The 19,963-nt window shown below is 49.8% G+C and overlaps 1 protein-coding gene across 4 annotated transcripts in view; it reads left to right on the top strand.

Annotated features, from left to right (window-relative positions):
• Nucleotides 1-19,963, top strand: part of C4_2H19orf38 (chromosome 4_2 C19orf38 homolog) — a 146,359-nt gene that overhangs the window by 105,277 nt on the left and 21,119 nt on the right. For 2 of the 4 annotated variants that reach the window (XM_085600665.1, XM_085600666.1), the window contains exon 7: nt 14,789-15,335. The exons of the other annotated variants lie outside the window; for them this stretch is intronic. In XM_085600665.1, the coding sequence (XP_085456791.1) occupies nt 14,789-15,116 (328 nt within the window). In that variant the 3' untranslated portion in view covers nt 15,117-15,335. Of the gene's footprint in view, nt 1-14,788; nt 15,336-19,963 lie in introns of those variants that run through there. 4 annotated transcript variants of the gene reach the window in all.

Below are 19,963 nucleotides of genomic sequence, written 5' to 3'. Positions count from 1 at the left end.
TGAGAGAGATAACAATCAAACTCCATTCTATATAAAATATTCTAAAAACATCTAATAACATGTATTTGATCTGCTTTCATTACATTGATATCCCAGCAATGTATTCATGTGATGGAGACTATTTTTATTAAGGACTGTCTCTGAAGCAAGTGTATGATGTATTTAAAAAATGCAAGAAAATCTACACGACCATCAAGTAAATGCTATTTTGGAAATGTTTCATTGATATATTCTGAGTGTTGTATAGTATACATTTGATAGAGATTATTATATTAACAACTGTCTCTGAAGCAAGCAAATGATAAGCTAAATAGGTCTTTTTTTTTATTGTATTTTTTTTATTAGGAGGTTTTTTATTGAAAATAGACCCTGTGATACAAAGTATACAATTCTCAATGGTAAATGATAAGGGCATATCCCCCTGATCTCCATACACAAAATAGAAAAAGAACAACATAATAACATAATAATAAGAAAACATACCAGTCAAGTACAGTACTCTTCTAATGATCTTGTGTGTTGTCCACATGTGTACTGCGTCCCAAGATCTTACCACAGAAGGTAACAGTCCGGTTATTCACATACAGATTAATGTACACAAGTTATTGCATGTTTAGACCAAGTTCGTTTCGCTCTGACTCAGGAGATATTCTCGCAAGGAAGCCCATATGTCCTTAGGCTGGGAATTCGCCGATAATTCCTCTGCGTATAGTTCCAACTGTTCATGGCAATAAACCATATCTTTAAGCCACAGATCTCCTTTAGGGCTCTGCCTGCTGTCCCATGTAAATAACACCCGCCGTTTGGCTACCAGCAGGGCTACCCTGACAAATCTACCCAGCAAAGCTTTCAAATGTGGAACATAACCAAGCAGACACACTAATGGCGCACACTGAATCTCCTGGTCAGTCATAGTGTTTATGAGAGCAGTAACTTTTCCCCAATATTGAAATACCGAGGCACAGTGCCATGCCAAGTGAAGATAGTCCGCTCCGTCCCACCTGCATCTTCTGCAACAGGCCGTCTCCCTCAGTCCCATCTTGTGCAACTTCTTGGGGGTGTGATATACCTGATGAATAAATTTCAAATGAATAATACGCAGATTGCAATTCGAAGTCAGTCTGCCGGTTAGCATACAGATCTGCCGCCATTCTGCGACATTTATCTGAGGGGATATCTCTGCATTCCAGCGCTCTAGACTATGATCAGGCCCAGTACGTGTTTCCCCCCGAACTGTTTTATATAGTTTAGTTACCAGCTTCTTCCGGTTTGGGGCTACTAAAACCAGTTGCAGCGCTTGCAACGTCTCAGGTTCGGCAGGAAAACTAGCGTAGTGATCTTTCATTGCACGCCTGAGTCTATAACAAGTGTACTGGAATAAAGGCGTGGGGTTCTGTATGTAATCTAAATCGCTGCCTGAAATGTACATGCCTCCTGGATACAGATCGCTCATGAGTGTAATACCTGCCTCTCTAAGAGCTGTGATAGAGCCACTCTCACGAGCCACCGATAAGGCCGCATGCCCAGCTAAGGGTAATGCTGGGGCGTAAAGTGGTAATTTGTGTGTTCGTTTCCCAATTTCCTGCCACGCTGCAATGGTAGTGTCTATCGTGTTAATCTCAGATTTAGGCGTCTGTCTACCAGTGTGAGTGATGATGCTACTCAAGGGGACCGGGTTCGCGTCCCCCTCCTCCACAGCTACATGTGGGATAAAAGCATGAGGCTTGAACCAATAGTATGCATATTGCGCCTGCCCACATAAATAATAGGCATAAAAATCCGGTGCATTAAATCCCCCTTGTTCATATGCCAGGGTCAACGTATGCCAGCTGATTCTCTGCTGTTTGTGCTCCATACCAGCTTGAGCAACTGAGTTTGAACTGTCTTAAAAAATTATTTCGTCAGTGGAATGGGAATATTACAAAAGAGATATAAAAATTTCGGAAGAACGACCATCTTTATCAGTGCTATACGATCTGCCAGGGACAACGGCAAGCCAACCCAGCGGTCAATTTGCTGCTCCAACACCGAATATGCCCTGCCATAGTTTTCTCTTACCACCACCGCAGGGTCCCGATGGATCCACACCCCTAAATATTTAACTGGTTCCTCAGACCACAACAGTGGGAATTCAATCTGGGGCGAGGCTGTGACAGATGTCAGGGGAATAATAACAGACTTTTCCCAATTAATCTGGAGCCCAGAAAAAAGGCCAAATTTGATATATTCACGGATGACCTGAGCAAGATAGCGTTGCGGCTCACGAACATAGAGGACCATGTTGTCCGCGTACAGGGAAATACCGACCGGCCTAGTCTGAAAATTCTAAGCAGCAGCCCTGTGGGACTGTCGAATTTTACACGTCAATGGCTCTAGCACTATGGCGAAAAGCAGAGGCAAAAGAGGGCAGCCCTGCCTGGTGCCACGTTTTATGCAAAAAGGCTCCCATGTGATCCCGCCCACCCTGACCCTTGCAGAAATGTCAGTGTAGACGATCTGTATCCCACAAATGAAAATTGGAGGAAACCCCATTCTATTCAGGATATGTAACATGTATTTCCATTCTATAGAGTCAAAGGCTTTTGCAGCATCTAATAACACTGCGACGGCCGACAAATCAGGATTGAGCACATGGAACATTGCAAACATGGTGCGCAGATTGAGGGAGGTAGAGCGACCCGGTATAAACCCAGCTTGGTCCGGGAGCACGAGAAGTGGCATCAAAGGTTGCAGCTTGGTGGCCATAATTTTTGCCAATTTTTGGGCATCTAAATTTATCAGTGACAATGGGCGATATGAATCGCACCGTGAGGGGGTTTTGTCTTTCTTCAGCAATGTTATAATTAATGCTTGCCGCATCGAAGGAGGCAGCTTACCGGAGTTGTGAGCCTCAGCATATACATCCAGCAAGTGTGGGATAAGAAGATCCGCATAGGCCTTATAAAATTCCACTGTCAGACCATCTGGCCCCGGAGCCTTATTATTGGGCATGGAAAAAATGGCCTTCCTGACATCACTCTCTTCAATGGGTAAACTTAAATATTTCCTGTGGTCATCAGAGAGCCATGCACAGGCCGTGTCCTCCAAATAAGCTGTCATAGCGTCGTCACTCATGCCCCCGTGGGAAGTATACAGAGAGGCGTAGAAACTGCGAAACTGCTCCACTATGGCACTGTGTGAACAGTGATACACCCCATCGTCATCTGTTATATGGTCAATCTCGGGGTTGGCCGACCTATCCGCTATTTTATTAATCAGCACTCTGCCTGGCCTGCCCCCCTCACCATAAGCCCTGGCTACGTGTCTCTTGGACACATATTTCAGTTCCAAGATCCAAGGAGTTGTATTCCCCCAGGTGTTCATGTATGTGAACCAAAGTCTCATGGGATGGTGCATTATTGTACTGAGTTTCCAGAACCCCTAGTTGCTGTTCGAGCTTGCTCAATTGGCCCCTGATAACTTTGAGGATTCCCGCAGAAGTACTTATGCATATCCCTCGGATCGTCGCCTTGCAGGCGTCCCATAGGATAGCCTGGCTATAGACCGAACCTTCATTTTGCTCGAAATACTGTGTGATGGCAGCCCTAATAGTCTCGGCATTATAGCGGGTCCAAGAGTGCATCCGCTCTAAAACGCCATGTGAATGGTTGGTGCGGGTTTGCCGGCACAACCATATCCAATAACACAAGGTTGTGGTCGGACAGAGTCCGCGGAAGTATGCGGACATCTTCCACCCAGCCATTAGCCTCCCCGCTAAGTAGCCAATAATCTAGTCTGGACCAGCTGTTAAACGCCGGGGTTATGTGTGTACCTTCCAAGACGTCTATATGTCTCAGGCGCCAGGCGTCCACCAGTCCCATTTCAATCATGACATCCCGTATGCATTATGCTACCTTAACCATGCGAGCCCCAGTCGGGTTAGATTTATCTACGCGTGGGTCAAGGTGTGTACTGAGGTCGCCCCCCCCATAAAAGTGCTGCCTCTGGCCAAGTGCGCAGCACATCTAACATTTGCAAGAAAGGTGTCGTATCATCCACTACCGAGCCATATGTGTTGACTATTGTCACCAATACCTTCCCCAGTTTGCCCTGCACCATGGCCCATCTTAATGAGGATAAGGACCCCCCTCGCATACGTGGAGTATGATGAAGTGAGCCGGTAGGCCGCCCATCTACGTGCTACAGCACCCTCAGTGTGTCTATGTAGGTGTGTCTCCTGCAACAGAGCAAATTGCACTCCATGTCTGTCCAGGTGCGCCAACACTTGCCTGGTCTTTTTTGGTGTATTCAATCCCCGGACGTTCTAAGTTATTCATTTGTATGATATTCCCTTCATCTGATACAATAAATGGAGCAGCACATATATCGCCCTACGACCACCCGCATGCACACAAAACCATATACAGTTAACACATTAGTGTACTCCCAAACGCTGTATCATTGACTGAAACCCTTGAAACAATCCCTCCCTCCCCCTACCCACTTCAGCAACCCCAATTCGCTAAAGACCTGCACCTCAAAAAACTCCCACCCCAGCAGCAACAACCGGCTGTGGCGTCTCAGGTGGGGGATACCCATCGGGGGGCGTAGCGGCGGAATCCACTCCCAAGTCTAGTAGAGAGGGGGCCGCCGATACACAAGTACATTCCTCCACCTCAACCAAACTATCATTCTGACCAAAATCATATATGACGACACAATGAAGCAAACACTCGCCACCTCCCAAAGGTATACACCGGGCCAAGGAGCACACAAAAACTCAAACAGCTCGCCCCTGGTACGGTAGGCCCTTGCGCTGTACACCCAAAGCAAGTCTCCCTCGCACCTTCCCCCCCCAGGCCACCGCAAACAAATCATGGAAGGGGGTAACATCCAAGCCAAGATAAACAAGTCAAATGATGCAACCAATCTGCACCATCCCCACTGTCATATTCACAACCCCAATCCTTGTGCGGGGCAGAGCCCCTCTTACTGTTCATTCATCAATGTCCGACGTGCGGTCGGGCGATTTCTGGTGGCGCCTCAGGGATCTAGCGTGCTCCATCGCGTGTTTAGGGTTTGTAAAGATCTTGCCGGTGGCGATCTCCCCAATGCGCAGCTGGGCTGGATAAAGCATCGCATAGGAAATCCATTCTTTGAGCAGCACCTTCTTAACGTTTTGAAATTCCTTCCCGGCTGCTTGCACATTCGCCATGAAATCAGGGTAGAAAGATAACGTATTATTCTGATAGATCGTTGTGCCATTTTGGCGCGTTGTACGTAAGATAGTGTCCCGGTCCCTAAAATTTAGTAGCCTGGCAATTATTGGCCTTGGAGGAGCCCCCGGCGATGGACATGCTGCCAGAGCCCGATGGGTGCGCTCAACAGCAAAGAGGGGAGACAAATTGTCAGCACCGCAAACTTCGCAAAATAACCCCTCCATGTAATCCTCCAGGCGCCCCACATTGGTGGATTCCGGAAGGCCCAAAACGCGGACATTATTGCGCCTCGATGGGGCTTCAATGTCCTCATTCTTTTCCTGAATAACAGCTAGGATTTTGGTGATATCCGACATCTTCACAGCAACTTGCTGCAACCCATCTTCAGCGTCGGAAATCCGCTGTTCTACCTCTCCGAGGCGCGTCGCCTGTTTGTCCGGTTTCGCAGAGAAGTGATCCATTCTGCCATTGAGGGCCTCAATCTTGCCGTCTATTGCTTGAAGACTCTCATGAATTGCAGCAAGCGATTTTTCAAGCGCCGTGGGGGCCTGCGACGACGACTCCAGCTCCGAATCAGAGGCCGCATTTTGGGTCGATTTACCACCCTTTCGAAGCTCAAACGTGAGCAATGGTTGAGTCTTGTCCGGCTTGCCCATGGCGCTCGCCTCCACCAGCCACAGCTCTCCCCTCTGTTAAAGCAGCACTCCCCCACTCCCGGAATCACAAGGACCCCCTTTGCAGCTCGTCCAAAGCGTGGTCCCCCAGCAAATATCAGTGTCCAAGACCCAGAAGGACAGCGCAGAAGAGAAAAAGAGAAGGGGGGGGACACCAAGAGATCGTTCGCCGCCTCACTGGTCCACCATTCGCTTCAGGCACGATGAACTGCCCCCCAGGCAGCACCGCGGGCTGTCTAGAGGCGACCCCACGCCGCTACAGCATATGAGAGGGGGGGGCCACACGCGTCCGCACCCGCAGCACTCCAGCGCCGCTCAGGTAGTCAGGTCTCCGATGCTGCGGAGAGGGCGCGCCCGCTTATCCGTGTCCACGCACCATCCACTGTCTCCTGTGTCGTGGGCCCAATTCTCCCGCAGGAGCGTCTCGCCTGGTGGCAGCCCAGGAGGGGGGGGGGAGAATCCCCCGCGGAGCAGCACAGTGGCGAGAGACCCCGCCCGCCCCTCGCTCAGTCCCGGCCCGCTTCTGCGGCCTCCGCTGCCTCCCGAAGCCGGGCGCTCGCGTGAACCAGTTGCTCTGAGTGCAGGGCCTCCCTCACCTCCGTCGTCCGTCTACACCGTCCCACACGCCCGTACCGCCAGCGAAGCGGCGCCGCAGCGGGAGGCGAAGCCCACGCCGAATTTCTCCCCGACCTGCCAGCGGCGAAGGTCGTGCAGCTCCAAGAGGGCGGCAGTCAGATGTCCAGCGCCCAGCACTCCGCCATTTACAGCCACGCCACCTCTCCAGCACCTCCGCCGATTTCCATATGGTAGGCGCAGCGCGATACCTGCTACACCACCAGGAAGGTGACGATCACGTCCATCCCATCGGTCTGAATTTGGGCACCAGTTGGGTCGGTAGGGGAAGGATTTCTGCAGGATCTCGTTCGGCGGCCGGCAGAGCTATATCACAATGTAGCCATCTGGCCGAGCACCAGGCCACGCCTAAGCTAAATAGGTCTCAAGAATATTTTTTTATAAATACTAAAAGAACAGAATCCTTAAAATGTTTCACTTGCCGATTTCCTGTGGTAAACGGCAGGACAAATGTGGCCATAACGGGATTTAATAGATTAGATAAACGGCATCTGTTTCACTTGCCTGTTTACAATGAAAAAAGGCAGAAATGTTTACTCCATATTTAAAGTAATCATCAATGATAAAGACCCAACATTTTTATACCAGGAAAACCGTATTCTAAAGAGGAAACTCTATATCATCCTTCTATATGAGACACACCATAATATACTCAAGATAGTACATGAACAATTACTAGTCACAAATATTGAAAATATTCTACTTGAAGAAAATTATTTAGCTCCTGATCTCTATTCAATCCCCTTTCAACTCATTCCATACAGTAAATCCATTTCGTCTCTGTTTGTCTGAGTATGAGATAACAATTGCCTCCTCTAGGCTTTACAGGTATAAGGCCATTACCATGAACTTTGAGTATTGTTTTGTCACATCTGGGACACTTATGGGATACTTGTGGGTATGTTTCATCACCAATACGGCACCAAAATGTGATGTCTTATCTCTCTATTGGTGCTGCCCACATAGATTTTTTTGACAGGCGTATATAACCTGCACTACGTGTTGTACTGCAGTTGATAGAGAGTCTTATGGTGTATTCTTTTAAGGTTTTATAACTGAACGTGGTCTTTTTAGTGATGTCTAAGTCACTTTCTGAGCAATTATTACATGTATAGAAACTCAGAGGGATTCACACAACCAGGTTTTATGTTTCTTTCCTGTAGGTAAAATGTAGCTAGAGCTGACCAGCTCTCAGATCGTATATCCTCTTCTTAGGTCACCTGTGGTCTATTAGATAGATTATTAGTAAGCCCAGGTGTAGGAGAGTAGGGTCTGCTATCCTATGGTCACCCCAAATTTTTGCTTTTTGCTTCACTGGTTTTTGACATATTGAGGCTGTGGGCCTGCTAATGAGACCCCCAGCCTGCTGTTCTCTCTACTAAATTCACACTATGCACTTTAGGTGCATAACCAATTGGAACTAGGTCACCCTGTGAGCCCCTTGTACCAGTGTACACTAGGTACCCAGGGCATTGGTGTATCTAAGGCCTACCAGGGGCTGAAGCATGTATTATGCCACCCCTGGCCTGGCCTAACAATTTGACACAACTGGCTGATCACTCAGCTGGGGTAAGTTGGTGTAATCACCTCTTACTTAGGTGTAGTATACCTATACCTAACCTTAAATGGGACACATATTAACCTATAAGTCACTCCTATGGCAGGCCTTAACAATCCTGAAGGCAGAGTGCTTGGTTTCATGTGAGATGGTGCTCTGGCATGAGCTGAGCCTGTCTGCAGTGATCGGAACCACTTCCTTTTACTGTTTCCAGATATCGCCATACCATATACTCTTAAGTGCATTATGAACCTCGCGGTTAAATGCTATCTTTGGTTTGGCTTTATCAAAACATGTCGAGTAAGGTGTCATACGAATTGGAATACTAACCCCTCACCAATTCTGGCGACGGGGTTAGCATTCCACCCTTCTAGAGGGACACGACATGTACAGTACCTGAAACCCGGGTAAAATCAGACATAGCCTCAGCTCCACAAAATGGATGCTGCCACCACAGACACAAGTCTGCCCTCCTGCTGCTGGGAGTCCTTCCAGCTTGGGAGACGTGGACAAAGGGTTTCCTGCCAGGGGAGGTGCAAGCACCACCCCAGACAGGATTTTGTGTATTGGTCAGGTAGGGCTTCAATAGAATCAGACATGCCTGAGGCTCACAAGGAGCCTCGGTGCATATGCCAGTTCAAACCGGTCCTGGGGCACACCAGCCCCGGACCTGGGGCGAGCTGGACAAAGGATTGGGGGTGTAACCACCCCCCTTCCTGGTCCCACCCATAGGGAGGGACCTAGCAGGTAGTCCGGCCCCTAGAATCCGCTTAAATGTAGGAGCTGTGTCCTAAGACTTCAGACATCCTGGAATCAACTTGAAACTAAGAAGAAGACGGGAACTTCGACGCTCTGCTGCACAGAGGACAGAAGGAAATCTCCCCTATGGTCAGGGAGTGACCATCTTGCTAACGCAAGCACCAACCAGCTATCCAACGTCTGCTTTGCCGCCGCCTCCTGCCGGAGCCCGAGCCCAGAGCCCGACAAGACCTGGACCTCCAGACCTCTCACAGCCCGATCCACAGTCCCTGCAAAGAAGGAACCCGTGGAGGCACCGAGACACGTGGAGCCAGCCATCTTGGAAGACCGACGACAAGCTGCAAGCGCAACGACAGAGGCTCCCTCCAAGTTGTGCTTTGGGTCCTGAGAAGCCCAACACCCGAGCAGCATCTGCACCAAAGGTGAGCCCTCCAGCATCTCCACGATCTGCGTGGGGCCCCTCTGCACTTTGCATCTCGACGCGCCTGCCCGGTCCCTGGCCCGTTGGCTAGTGGCCATTTTGGCGACGAAACTTGAAACTAATGACGCTGGTCTGGTTGCTCCAGACTGGCCCTAGCTGCTCTCCAAAGGAGCAGCCCCTCTGACCTTGCTGGTCAGAACAATCAGCTTACATCTCTTTCCACTACTCCTGCTTTTGCCAAGGCCTGTTTGCTGCTTTTGAGTCGCCGACACCGCCGACAGCGAGAGCCTGCGTGGGACAGCTGGTGAACCGACTCCTGGACGTCGTCGACCTTCAGGGACCACGTGGCTGCGGAGACAAGCTACCCCTCATCACCTGTTTGCACCCGACATCGCCTGGTACCTACCTGGTGCCACGCTGGTCACTGGCTAGTGACTGTGAACACTGTCCCCTCTGCTTTCAGGTCTTCTACAACTCCGATCCACCCTTGGATCCAAGGCATCTCTTCTGGACCGACCGCCTGCAGCATCTTTGTCATCAGGCTCCATTGAATCGATAGAAGAAACCCGACGCACTTCGAGACCTATGCACCCGCTTCCTGTGGGTGAGGTAACGCTGGCACTCCGGTGCCCAAGTGTAGAGAAACATCTCTAGTGTCTGTGTTTTAAATCTTGAGATCGTAGCCCAACCAGAAGATCCTTTCTGCAGTAACTTTTAAACTTTTACGCACCCATTGAAAACCTATGGGAGCCCGCGTGTAACTTTACTCACTGCACACGCGACCCGTGGACCTCCTGGTCACTAACTAAAGTTAGCTCCTTGTAGGCCCAGCGATTCTAGAGGCCCTAGGCCTTTTCCCTTTCCTGTTCGTGGTACTTATACCACTATTTTAGTATATGGTTTGAGTGGCCACCAGGGCCCATCCATATAAAGTGCAACTTCTGTGTATTATAACATTGTCTTGTTTAACGATTTGTGCTCCTGTGCTCATAAAGACTCTAGGGGATACTTTGATAAATAAATACATATATATTTTGAATATATATCTGTGTGGTGTCCTTTCATTGGTATAAAAGGGGGTTACATTTGGTAAAACAGCCTGCTTAACACGCTTTAACGAGTTTAGCCTCAAAGACTGCTTAGCCTACGCTACCACTAGGGCAGCTAGTCCGAAAAGGTTGACTTACAACCACACCATAAGGGTTGCTTGGCATGGTACAAGGTGGTCACTTTAACTAGCGAACATCATATACCAGGCCAACTTCTCACATTGGTGAGCAGCGGTTGGATTTGAGCTTGCTGTGTTTTACCATTGTAATCTCTTGGTTACCAATTGAAAGATCACATAGGTACCTGTAGGTACATATAAAACAAGATAGATATACTTAAGTTCTACTGAACTTAGTTGTTGTAGAGCAAAGGGAGTAGCACACCCTGACTACAACTACTAGATAGGTTTAGTAGGTAAACCCAAGTGTAGGTAGATTGCAACACATCCACCCACACTTAAGAGCAATGGAGGGGGCAGAGGGGTCCAAGGTACCCATCTCTGTCGAGAGTGACCCTCAGAGGGCACCAACTCTCTTTGCTACCCTAAATCAAAATGAGCTCAGGCAGTTGGCAAATATCAGGGGCCTTAAACAGCCCAAGAACCCTACTTCTGCTGAACTCAGAGAGCTTTTACAAGCTGATGAAGATCAGAAAGCTCTCAAGAAAGCCTCCCAGTTAGGCCCCTTAGTGACTGGAACAGGAGGCCCCCCTTCTGAAGATGCCACCGAGGTACCCCTTTCCAATAGTCACCCCTTAGATGAGATTCATACTACAGAGGACGAAAGTGATAGGGATACAGATGGTAGTGAGGATGAAGGGAGAAATAGCCCAGTGCCAAGTGTTATACTTGGCCCAGCTAAACTAAGGCTATTGGGGACTGACAATGGGATCACCCCATTGGATCTCCCCAGTGGACTTAACCAGGGGCTTGGGAGGCAAAGGAATCACTCAGGTGACTCTAATGCTTCTCATGCCTCTAGAGGCTCTCAAGGTCACTCCAGGAGAAGGATGACCACCTCTCAGAGGAGGGAGCATGAGGCCAGAATGCAGGAAGCTCAGCTGAGAATCAGGAAACAGGAGCTAGAAGTAGCTCTCATGGAGGAGAAACTGAGTAAGGCTAGGCAACCTAAAGAGAGTGGGGCTATACCCACTGGTGGCAGCATTGTCCCTAAGGACAAGGATAGGGTCTTTGACAATAGGAACCTGTCCAAGGTTGTGCCCCCCTACAAAAGTGGGGATGACATCCACAAATGGATGACTGCTCTTGAGAGAGCCTGCAAAGTGCAGCAGGTTCCTGAAGACCAGTGGGCAGCAATCCTCTGGCTCTCCTTTGAAGGCAGAGGCAGAGACAGACTCCTCACTGTTAGGGAGGAGGATGTCAGAAACTACGGAGTCCTGAAGAGTGTCCTAGTTGATGGGTTAGGCTTAACCACTGAACAGTACAGGTTAATGTTCAGAGACACCCAGAAGACACAGAGTCAGGACTGGTCTGAATACATTGAATGTGCCACTAAGGCTTTGGAGGGTTGGTTGCTGGGAAGTAAGGTATCTGATTATACAGGATTGTACAATTTGATGATGAGAGAACAGATTTTAAATAACTGTCAGAACCAGCAACTGCATCAACACTTGGTTGACTCAGATCTGACCTCTCCCCAAGAATTGGGAAAGAAGGCAGACAAATGGGTCAGAACCAGGGTTAAGCAAAAGAACCAGAACCAGGGCCAAGGGGGTGATCAGAAGAAAACAGACCAAAAGGGTGGAGATCAGAAATCTAAAGACCAGAAGTCTTCAACAGGGCCCCAAACTAGTACTAAAGAGGGTGGGTCCCAGCCTAAAGGGAAGAAGAAAGAAGGTCCAAAGAAACCCTGGTGCAAACATTGCAAGAATACAACTCACTGGACTAGTGATTGTAGGAAGGGTGGAGCCCCCAACACTGTTGCCCCTAAGGCACCTGCTCCCAGTACTACTGTTAGCAGTGTTGGTCCCCAAACAAAGGGTGTAGTGGGAATCACTATGGGAACTGAAGGAGATTCTGACTTAGACAGAACCCTGACACAGGCAGTCTTGATCTGTGATGGGGACATGGATCTGTCCCTGACTGTGAGCCCCAGTAACCTGGGCAAGTACAGACAGACTCCTTTAATAAATGAAAAAGTGGCTCAAGCCTACAGGGACACATGTGCCAGTGTCACTATGGTGACACCAGGCTTTGTGGACCCTGGACAGTACATACCAGGTGAGAACTACCTGGTGACCAATGCCAGCAATGCCACTACTTCACAAAGGGCCTCATGTAGGTAGCCAAATACCGGTCGGTAACGGCCGATTTTCGGTAAATATGCCGTTACCGACCGGTATTCAGACAAGTGAGATGTAGGAGTCCAAAAACCACTTTTCGGTAAATATGAGGCGGTAAATACCGATTCATATTTACCGAATTCCAAAATACCGAATCAGATTTACCGAATACATAATTAACGATTCGGTAAACATGAAGTGGTAAATATGAAGTGGTAAAAATTAAAATGACATGTAGGAGCACTCGGTAATTAAGAAATCCAGGAAAATCGGTAAATAAGAGTCGGTAATTAACACGGATTGAAAGCAGGTGGTAACCATCAACAGTGCAGATAAGCAATCCCAAAATGCAACAGCGTGGACAACATGGCCGCTATGTACGTCATTGCAAGGCGCCTACGTCTACAGGCAGCAGGACTGAGGGTGTGGCGACGGGAGGAACAAATCTACAGACAGCGCATCACACTATTCCAGCTGACTGATGCAGAGATACATGAGAGGTACAGGCTACACCCCGAAACCATCATGGACTTAATCAGGGACCTACACCCACTCCTGGACCATCCAATAAGAAGGGCGCACGCCATACCCCCACATGTGCAGGTGCTCTGCAGCCTACATCTGTTGGCATCCGGCAGTTATCAGGTGGTGACAGCTGCGGTGGGTGGGGTATCCCAGAGTTGCCTGTCACGTTTCTTCAGGAAGTTCCTGGATGCCATGATGCAGAGAATGCACCACTACATAAGCTTCCCAAACACACAGGCTGCACTGCAGAAAAAAAAAACAGACTTTTATCACATGGCACAGTTCCCCCATGTCATCGGCTGTATTGATGGTACACACATCCCAATCTGTCCACCAGCTGACACAGAGCACATCTACAGGAACAGGAAGTCCACCCACTCCATCAATGTGCAGGTGATCTGTGATGCAGGGAACATCATCACAGATATTGTTGCAAAGTTCCCTGGGAGCACCCACGACTCTTACATCTTCCAGAATAGTGGGATCTACACACGACTGAGTGCCGGAGAATTCGGAGAGGGATACCTGCTAGGTAAGTAACAGTGACGCCCCTTGAAACCTGCAAATCATAGTGTATAGAGGCATGTTACTGATGGTTCCCTCTAACTCATCCAGGCGACAGTGCATATGCATGCCGTTCATTCATCCTCACTCCCTACCTACACCCAGCAACCCAGAGTGAGAGACGATACAACGTGGCACACAAAACAACACGCAATGTGGTGGAGCGCACGTTTGGACTACTGAAGAGCAGGTTCCGCTGCCTGCACAAGAGCGGAGGCGCACGCCAGTACAAACCCATCACCTGCTGCAAGATTATTGCCACTTGTGCAATGCTGCACAACCTTGCCACGAAAAAAGGTACAGATGTGGAACTAACATATTTTGAGGACAACGAGGATGAGTCAGGCCAGCCAGAGGGCAACGCAGCTAGAGTGCCAACTGCAATCGATGGGAGAGAGAGACGGGCAGAGATCACATGCAACTATTTCTGAGTAAGTGAGGGGACACAGCGAGTTGTGAGAAGTCATGACGTAGTTTTAATGTGGCACCACGCCATGAACACATGAACAGGCCAATCTGGCAATATACCATCTATACAAGGAGTATGTCCAGGGTTACGTCACCCAATGGGAAGTGGCTAAGCAGGGCTACATCAATGTTTGCGCATACGCGCTGCAGTGGTGGATTGCACGGCCTGTGCATCCTCACTAGAGCCAACCCCAAGCCGCCTGCTGCTCCTGCGTGCTTCTGGGACGGGGGGTGTGATGCTGCTGCTGGTGTCGATGCTCTCCGCAGCATCCCCTGCAGCAGTTGTCGACGCCTGACTAGTCAATAGCACCCCTAGTGCACTTGTCACCTGCACCATCCCCCGAGACAGGTCGCTGCAGCACTGTGTTAGGCCCTCCTGCATCGTCACAGAGCGCCGGCACAGTAGAGAAGTCGCAGTTGCCAGACGGATGAGTGCCCTGCTGGTAGTGTCCCTTCTCTGGCGTTCCCGGCGCCGTGCTTCGATGTCAGCATCTAATTTGCTGCACAACTGCTGGATTGACTGGGACATGTCCCGAATGCCCGCAGCCATGCCGCTAATGTTACTGTCCATGTTGACTAATGTTGTCCTCATCACCCGCATGTGCCTCTGGACTGACATGACTGCCTTTGATTGCAGGCGCTGTTGCTTCAACATTTGGCCCTCGAGACCCAAGAAGACACCATGGCCGTCAGTGGGTGCTGGTGGACTCTGGACACGCGACCTGCGGCGCCCTCTTGCTCCCGTCTGTGCTGCCGGTGAGGTGTGGGGCACAGTGGCATGGCTCCCTTCCTGGGGCCCGGTGCGGTCTTCTGGGCCCATGCTGTCGTCTGACGAGGTGTCTAAGGCTCGTAGCCTGGCTGCTGGACGCCTCCTCATTCTCACACCTGCAAGCGGAGATGTGGCCGGTGATTCGAACATGAGTGGCGATGCTGGCTCTGGTTGTGGTGATGCTGGCTCTCGGTGAGGTGATGCTGGCTCTGGGTGCGGCGAGGCTGGCTGTGTTGGTGGTGCGGCTGCCAGTGGGCCTGCTCCCTGGTCTGAATTTGTGCTGGCTAGAGGTGATATTTGTGGCCGGTGTGCCGTCTCTCCTGCAGCATGCCCTGTCCTGCATGATGTCACATCTGTGGACAGAAATACAACATTGGCTCAGTGTCCCCGAAGGGCTGCATTGCAAGCGTCACAATAAAACATTTCACATTCCAATATGTCCTCTGTCTCCTTGTGCCTCGAGTGCGTGACATGCCTTGTTGCCCTGTAACATTTACGTCATGGTTAGTGTTGCCCTGACTACATCTCCCGGAATGCATTGCCTGTCTGCACTGACACGTGTGGACTGCAGTGTGATTCTCGTTTCACAATGGGGGATGTGGGATAGGGGTAGGGGGGGCTACATTGCTGTGCTTTCGTCTTACCTTGGTGTGTTGCGGCTCTGGCAGAGCTGTCGGCGTCCCCAAGACCCACGACGCTCTCCTGCTCGATTGTGGCCGCCACCAGCTCCTCCAGTTCGGTGAGGGCAGGTGCCCTGTTGGTTCCACCTCCGGTCTGGCTGGCCTCCTTCTGGATGTCGCCCATCTTCCTCTTGGTTACAATCCTCAGGTCATACCAGCGCTTTTTGAGGACCTCAATGTCCCTGTGGGTCACTCCCACAGCATTGACCTGCGCCTGGATGGCCAGCCATATGTTGCGCTTTTCAGCCTCAGGCACTTGCAGGGATTGCCTTCCAAACAGCTTCTGGTGCTGCTTCACCACCTCCTCCACCAGCACCTGGAGTTCCTTGGGGCTAAATTTCAGCTTCCTCCTCCTTTCCCCTCCGTCTCTCTGTGTTCTCTGGCTGGACATGCTGTTCGTTTACCCGCTCGCACATGCAACGGCTCCCTGCCTCTCCTCTGCACTCCAAGCCTCTCCAGGGTCTGCTAATTATGTACACCTGCCTGGGTGTGGCCACTTCGGCTAATTATGTACACCTGCCTGGGTGTGGGCACTTCCTGGTTGGGTGGGCTGTCGTTGCACAGGATTAGCTGTTTCGTCAAGTCATGTGATTTTATTTACCGAATCCGTACATACCGATTCGGTATTTTCCGATTCGGTAAATACCACCTCGGTATTTTCCGATTCGGTAAATACCACCTCGGTATTTTCCGATTCGGTAAATACCACCTCGGTATTTACCGATTCGGTGAATTCCGATTCGTAATTACCGAATGTTACCGAATCGGTAACTGTTACCGAATTTTTACCTACATATAACTTACCGATTCTAATTTACCGATTCGGTACGGCTCGGTATTTAAGAACCGGTAAAATTTATTTACCTACATGAGGCCCATAGTGTGGCAGTTGTTAACTTCTCATGGGGAGGGGTAACTGGCCTCAAAAGGGTTGTGGTTAGTGCAGACCTCCCAGTAGAATGTTTGTTGGGCAATGACCTAGAGAGTTCTCTATGGTCAGAAGTGGAGTACAGGACACATGCAGAGATGTTAGGTATATCACCCCATGTCCTTGCTGTGACCAGGTCACAGGCCAAAAAGTGCCTCACTGAACCTCAGGTCTTGGATCCTGGAACAATGGACCAAGCACCTACCAAGAAGAAGAACAGGAGGGTTAAGGCTGTGCCTTCCCCCCTGCCTCCAAGTGATGATCGGCCTTCCCAGGAAGATGATCTAGAGAACCCTGAAGGAACTGTCCCTGAAGAGCTTGAACCTGATCAGGTTGAGTTTCTGGGGACAGGGGGACCTTCAAGGGCTGACTTGGGGCAGGCTCAGTTAACCTGTCCATCTCTTGAACCCCTCAGACAGCTGGCTGCTGCTGAGGCTGCTGGGAATGCTCAAGGTACCCATAAAGGGTATTGGGATGAAGGGCTCCTTTATTCAGAGGCTAGAGACCCCAAGCCTGGTGCAACCAGGAGGTTGGTTATACCTCTGCAATTTAGGGGCTTCCTTCTTACCTTGGCCCATGATATTCCGCTAGCAGGACACTTAGGCCAGAACAAGACTTGGGACAGGCTTGTCCCTCACTTTCACTGGCCTCACATGAATGAAGATACCAAGGAGTTTTGTCGCTCCTGTGTGACCTGCCAAGCCAGTGGCAAATCAGGTGGCACAACAAAGGCCCCCCTAATACCACTACCTGTGGTGGGGGTCCCCTTTGAAAGAGTGGGAATAGATATAGTGGGTCCCATGGATCCTCCCACTGCATCTGGGCACAGATTTATACTGGTGGTAGTGGATCATGCCACCAGGTATCCAGAGGCAATTCCCCTTAGGACCACTACAGCACCTGTTGTGGCCAGGGCCCTGCTAGGAGTATTCTCCAGAGTGGGGTTTCCTAAGGAGGTGGTTTCTGACAGAGGTACCAACTTCATGTCAGGATACTTGACAGCTATGTGAAAGGAATGTGGTGTCAACTACAAGTTCACCACTCCTTATCACCCACAATGCAATGGGCTTGTTGAGAGATTCAACAAGACCCTAAAGGGTATGATCAAAGGATTACCTGAAAAGCTCAGGCGAAGATGGGACATCCTTCTACCCTGCCTTCTGTTTGCTTACAGAGAGGTCCCACAAAAAGAAGTTGGCTACAGCCCCTTTGAATTGTTGTTTGGGCACCCTGTAAGAGGCCCACTGTGTTTGGTGAAGGAAGGATGGGAGTTACCTCTCAAAAAGCCTAAACAAGACATAGTGGACTATGTACTTGGTCTTCGCTCCAGGATGGCTGAGTACATGGAGAAGGCATCCAAAAACCTTGAGGCAAGCCAGGCCTTACAGAAAGCTTGGCATGACCAAAAGGCTGTCTTGGTTGAGTTTCAGCCAGGACAGAAGGTATGGGTGTTGGAGCCAGTGGCCCCAGCAGCACTCCAAGATAAATGGTCTGGACCCCATACAATCCTGGAAAAGAAGGGAGAGGTCACCTACTTGGTGGACCTAGGAACTCCCAGGAGTCCCCACAGGGTACTCCATGTTAACAGGTTAAAAGCATATGTTGACAGGGCAGACATGGGCTTGCTCATGGCTACAGATGAGGGACAGGAGGAAGAGAGTGACCCTCTCCCAGACCTGTTGTCTCAGAACCCTGAAGATGGTTCAGTTGAAGGAGTGACCCTTGGAGGCAACCTCACTGAGCATCAGCAGATTGAATGTAGACAGGTTCTACAATCATTTCAACACAGGTTTTCCTTGATACCTAGTCAAACTGACTGGTGTACCCATGTGGTGGACACTGGTGACAGTCTGCCTGTAAAGAACAAACTTTACAGACAACCTGACCACGTCAGGGACTGTATAAAGGCTGAGGTACACAAAATGCTGGAACTGGGTGTCATTGAACCCTCAGAGAGCACCTGGGCTAGCCCAGTGGTTCTGGTCCCCAAACCTCACACCAAAGATGGCAAGAGAGAGATGAGTTTCTGTGTGGATTACAGAGGACTCAATGCTGTCACTAGGACAGATGCACATCCTATTCCAAGGGCAGATGAGCTCATGGACAAACTAGCTTCTGCTAAGTTTTTGAGCACATTTGACTTGACAGCTGGTTATTGGCAAATCAGATTATCTGAGGAGTCTAAGGCCAAAACAGCATTCTCAACCCCAGGTGGGCACTATCAATTTTTGGTGATGCCCTTTGGTCTGAAGAATGCACCTGCCACCTTCCAAAGGTTGGTGAATCAAGTCCTTACTGGGTTGGATGACTTTTGTGCAGCATATCTTGATGACATTGCTGTCTTTAGCTCCACCTGGGAGGATCACCTGATCCACCTGAAGAAGGTACTTGAGGCTCTGCAAAAGACAGGCCTCACTATCAAGGCTACCAAGTGCCAGATAGGGCAGAGTAAGGTTGTGTATTTGGGCCACCTTGTAGGTGGAGGCCAAGTTCAACCACTGGACAGTAAGATACAATCCATCAAGGACTGGTCTCCTCCAACCACCCAGACTCAAGTTCGAGCTTTCTTGGGCTTGACTGGGTACTACAGGAAGTTTGTTAAGAACTATGGGTCCATTGTGACTCCTCTTAATGATCTGACATCCAAGAAGATGCCCAAAAAGGTTCAGTGGACAGTAAGCTGTCAAAAGGCATTTGATGACCTGAAGAAGGCCATGTGCTCTACACCTATCCTGAAAAGTCCTGACTACTCCAAAGAGTTTATTGTCCAAACAGATGCTTCTGAGTTGGGTGTGGGAGCTGTGCTGTCACAACTTAATGTAGATGGTCAAGACCAACCCATTGCTTTTATTAGCAGAAGGTTGACCCCCAGAGAGAAGAATTGGTCAGCTATTGAGAGGGAGGCCTTTGCTGTGGTGTGGGCCCTGAAGAAGCTGAGGCCATACTTGTTTGGCACTCACTTCAAGATTCAGACCGACCATAAGCCCCTCTTGTGGCTAAATCAGATGAAGGGTGAAAACCCCAAACTGCTTAGGTGGTCCATTTCCCTACAGGGGATGGACTTTACAGTGGAGCACCGGCCAGGTACAGACCATGGGAATGCAGATGGTCTCTCCAGGTACTTCCACTTAGGACATGAAGACGAGACTGGTCAAGGCTAGTTTAATGTCCCTGCGTTTGGGGGGGGGGGGGGTTGTGTAGGAGAGTAGGGTCTGCTATCCTATGGTCACCCCAAATTTTTGCTTTTTGCTTCACTGGTTTTTGACATATTGAGGCTGTGGGCCTGCTAATCAGACCCCCAGCCTGCTGTTCTCTCTACTAAATTCACACTATGCACTTTAGGTGCATAACCAATTGGAACTAGGTCACCCTGTGAGCCCCTTGTACCAGTGTACACTAGGTACCCAGGGCATTGGTGTATCTAAGGCCTACCAG

The sequence above is a fragment of the Triturus cristatus genome, chromosome 4_2 (genome assembly GCF_964204655.1).
Source record: "Triturus cristatus chromosome 4_2, aTriCri1.1, whole genome shotgun sequence".
NCBI classification, from domain to species: domain Eukaryota; kingdom Metazoa; phylum Chordata; class Amphibia; order Caudata; family Salamandridae; genus Triturus; species Triturus cristatus.
The sequence above is the reverse complement of the archived record's forward strand: the minus strand, read 5'-3'. Positions and strand labels throughout refer to the sequence as shown.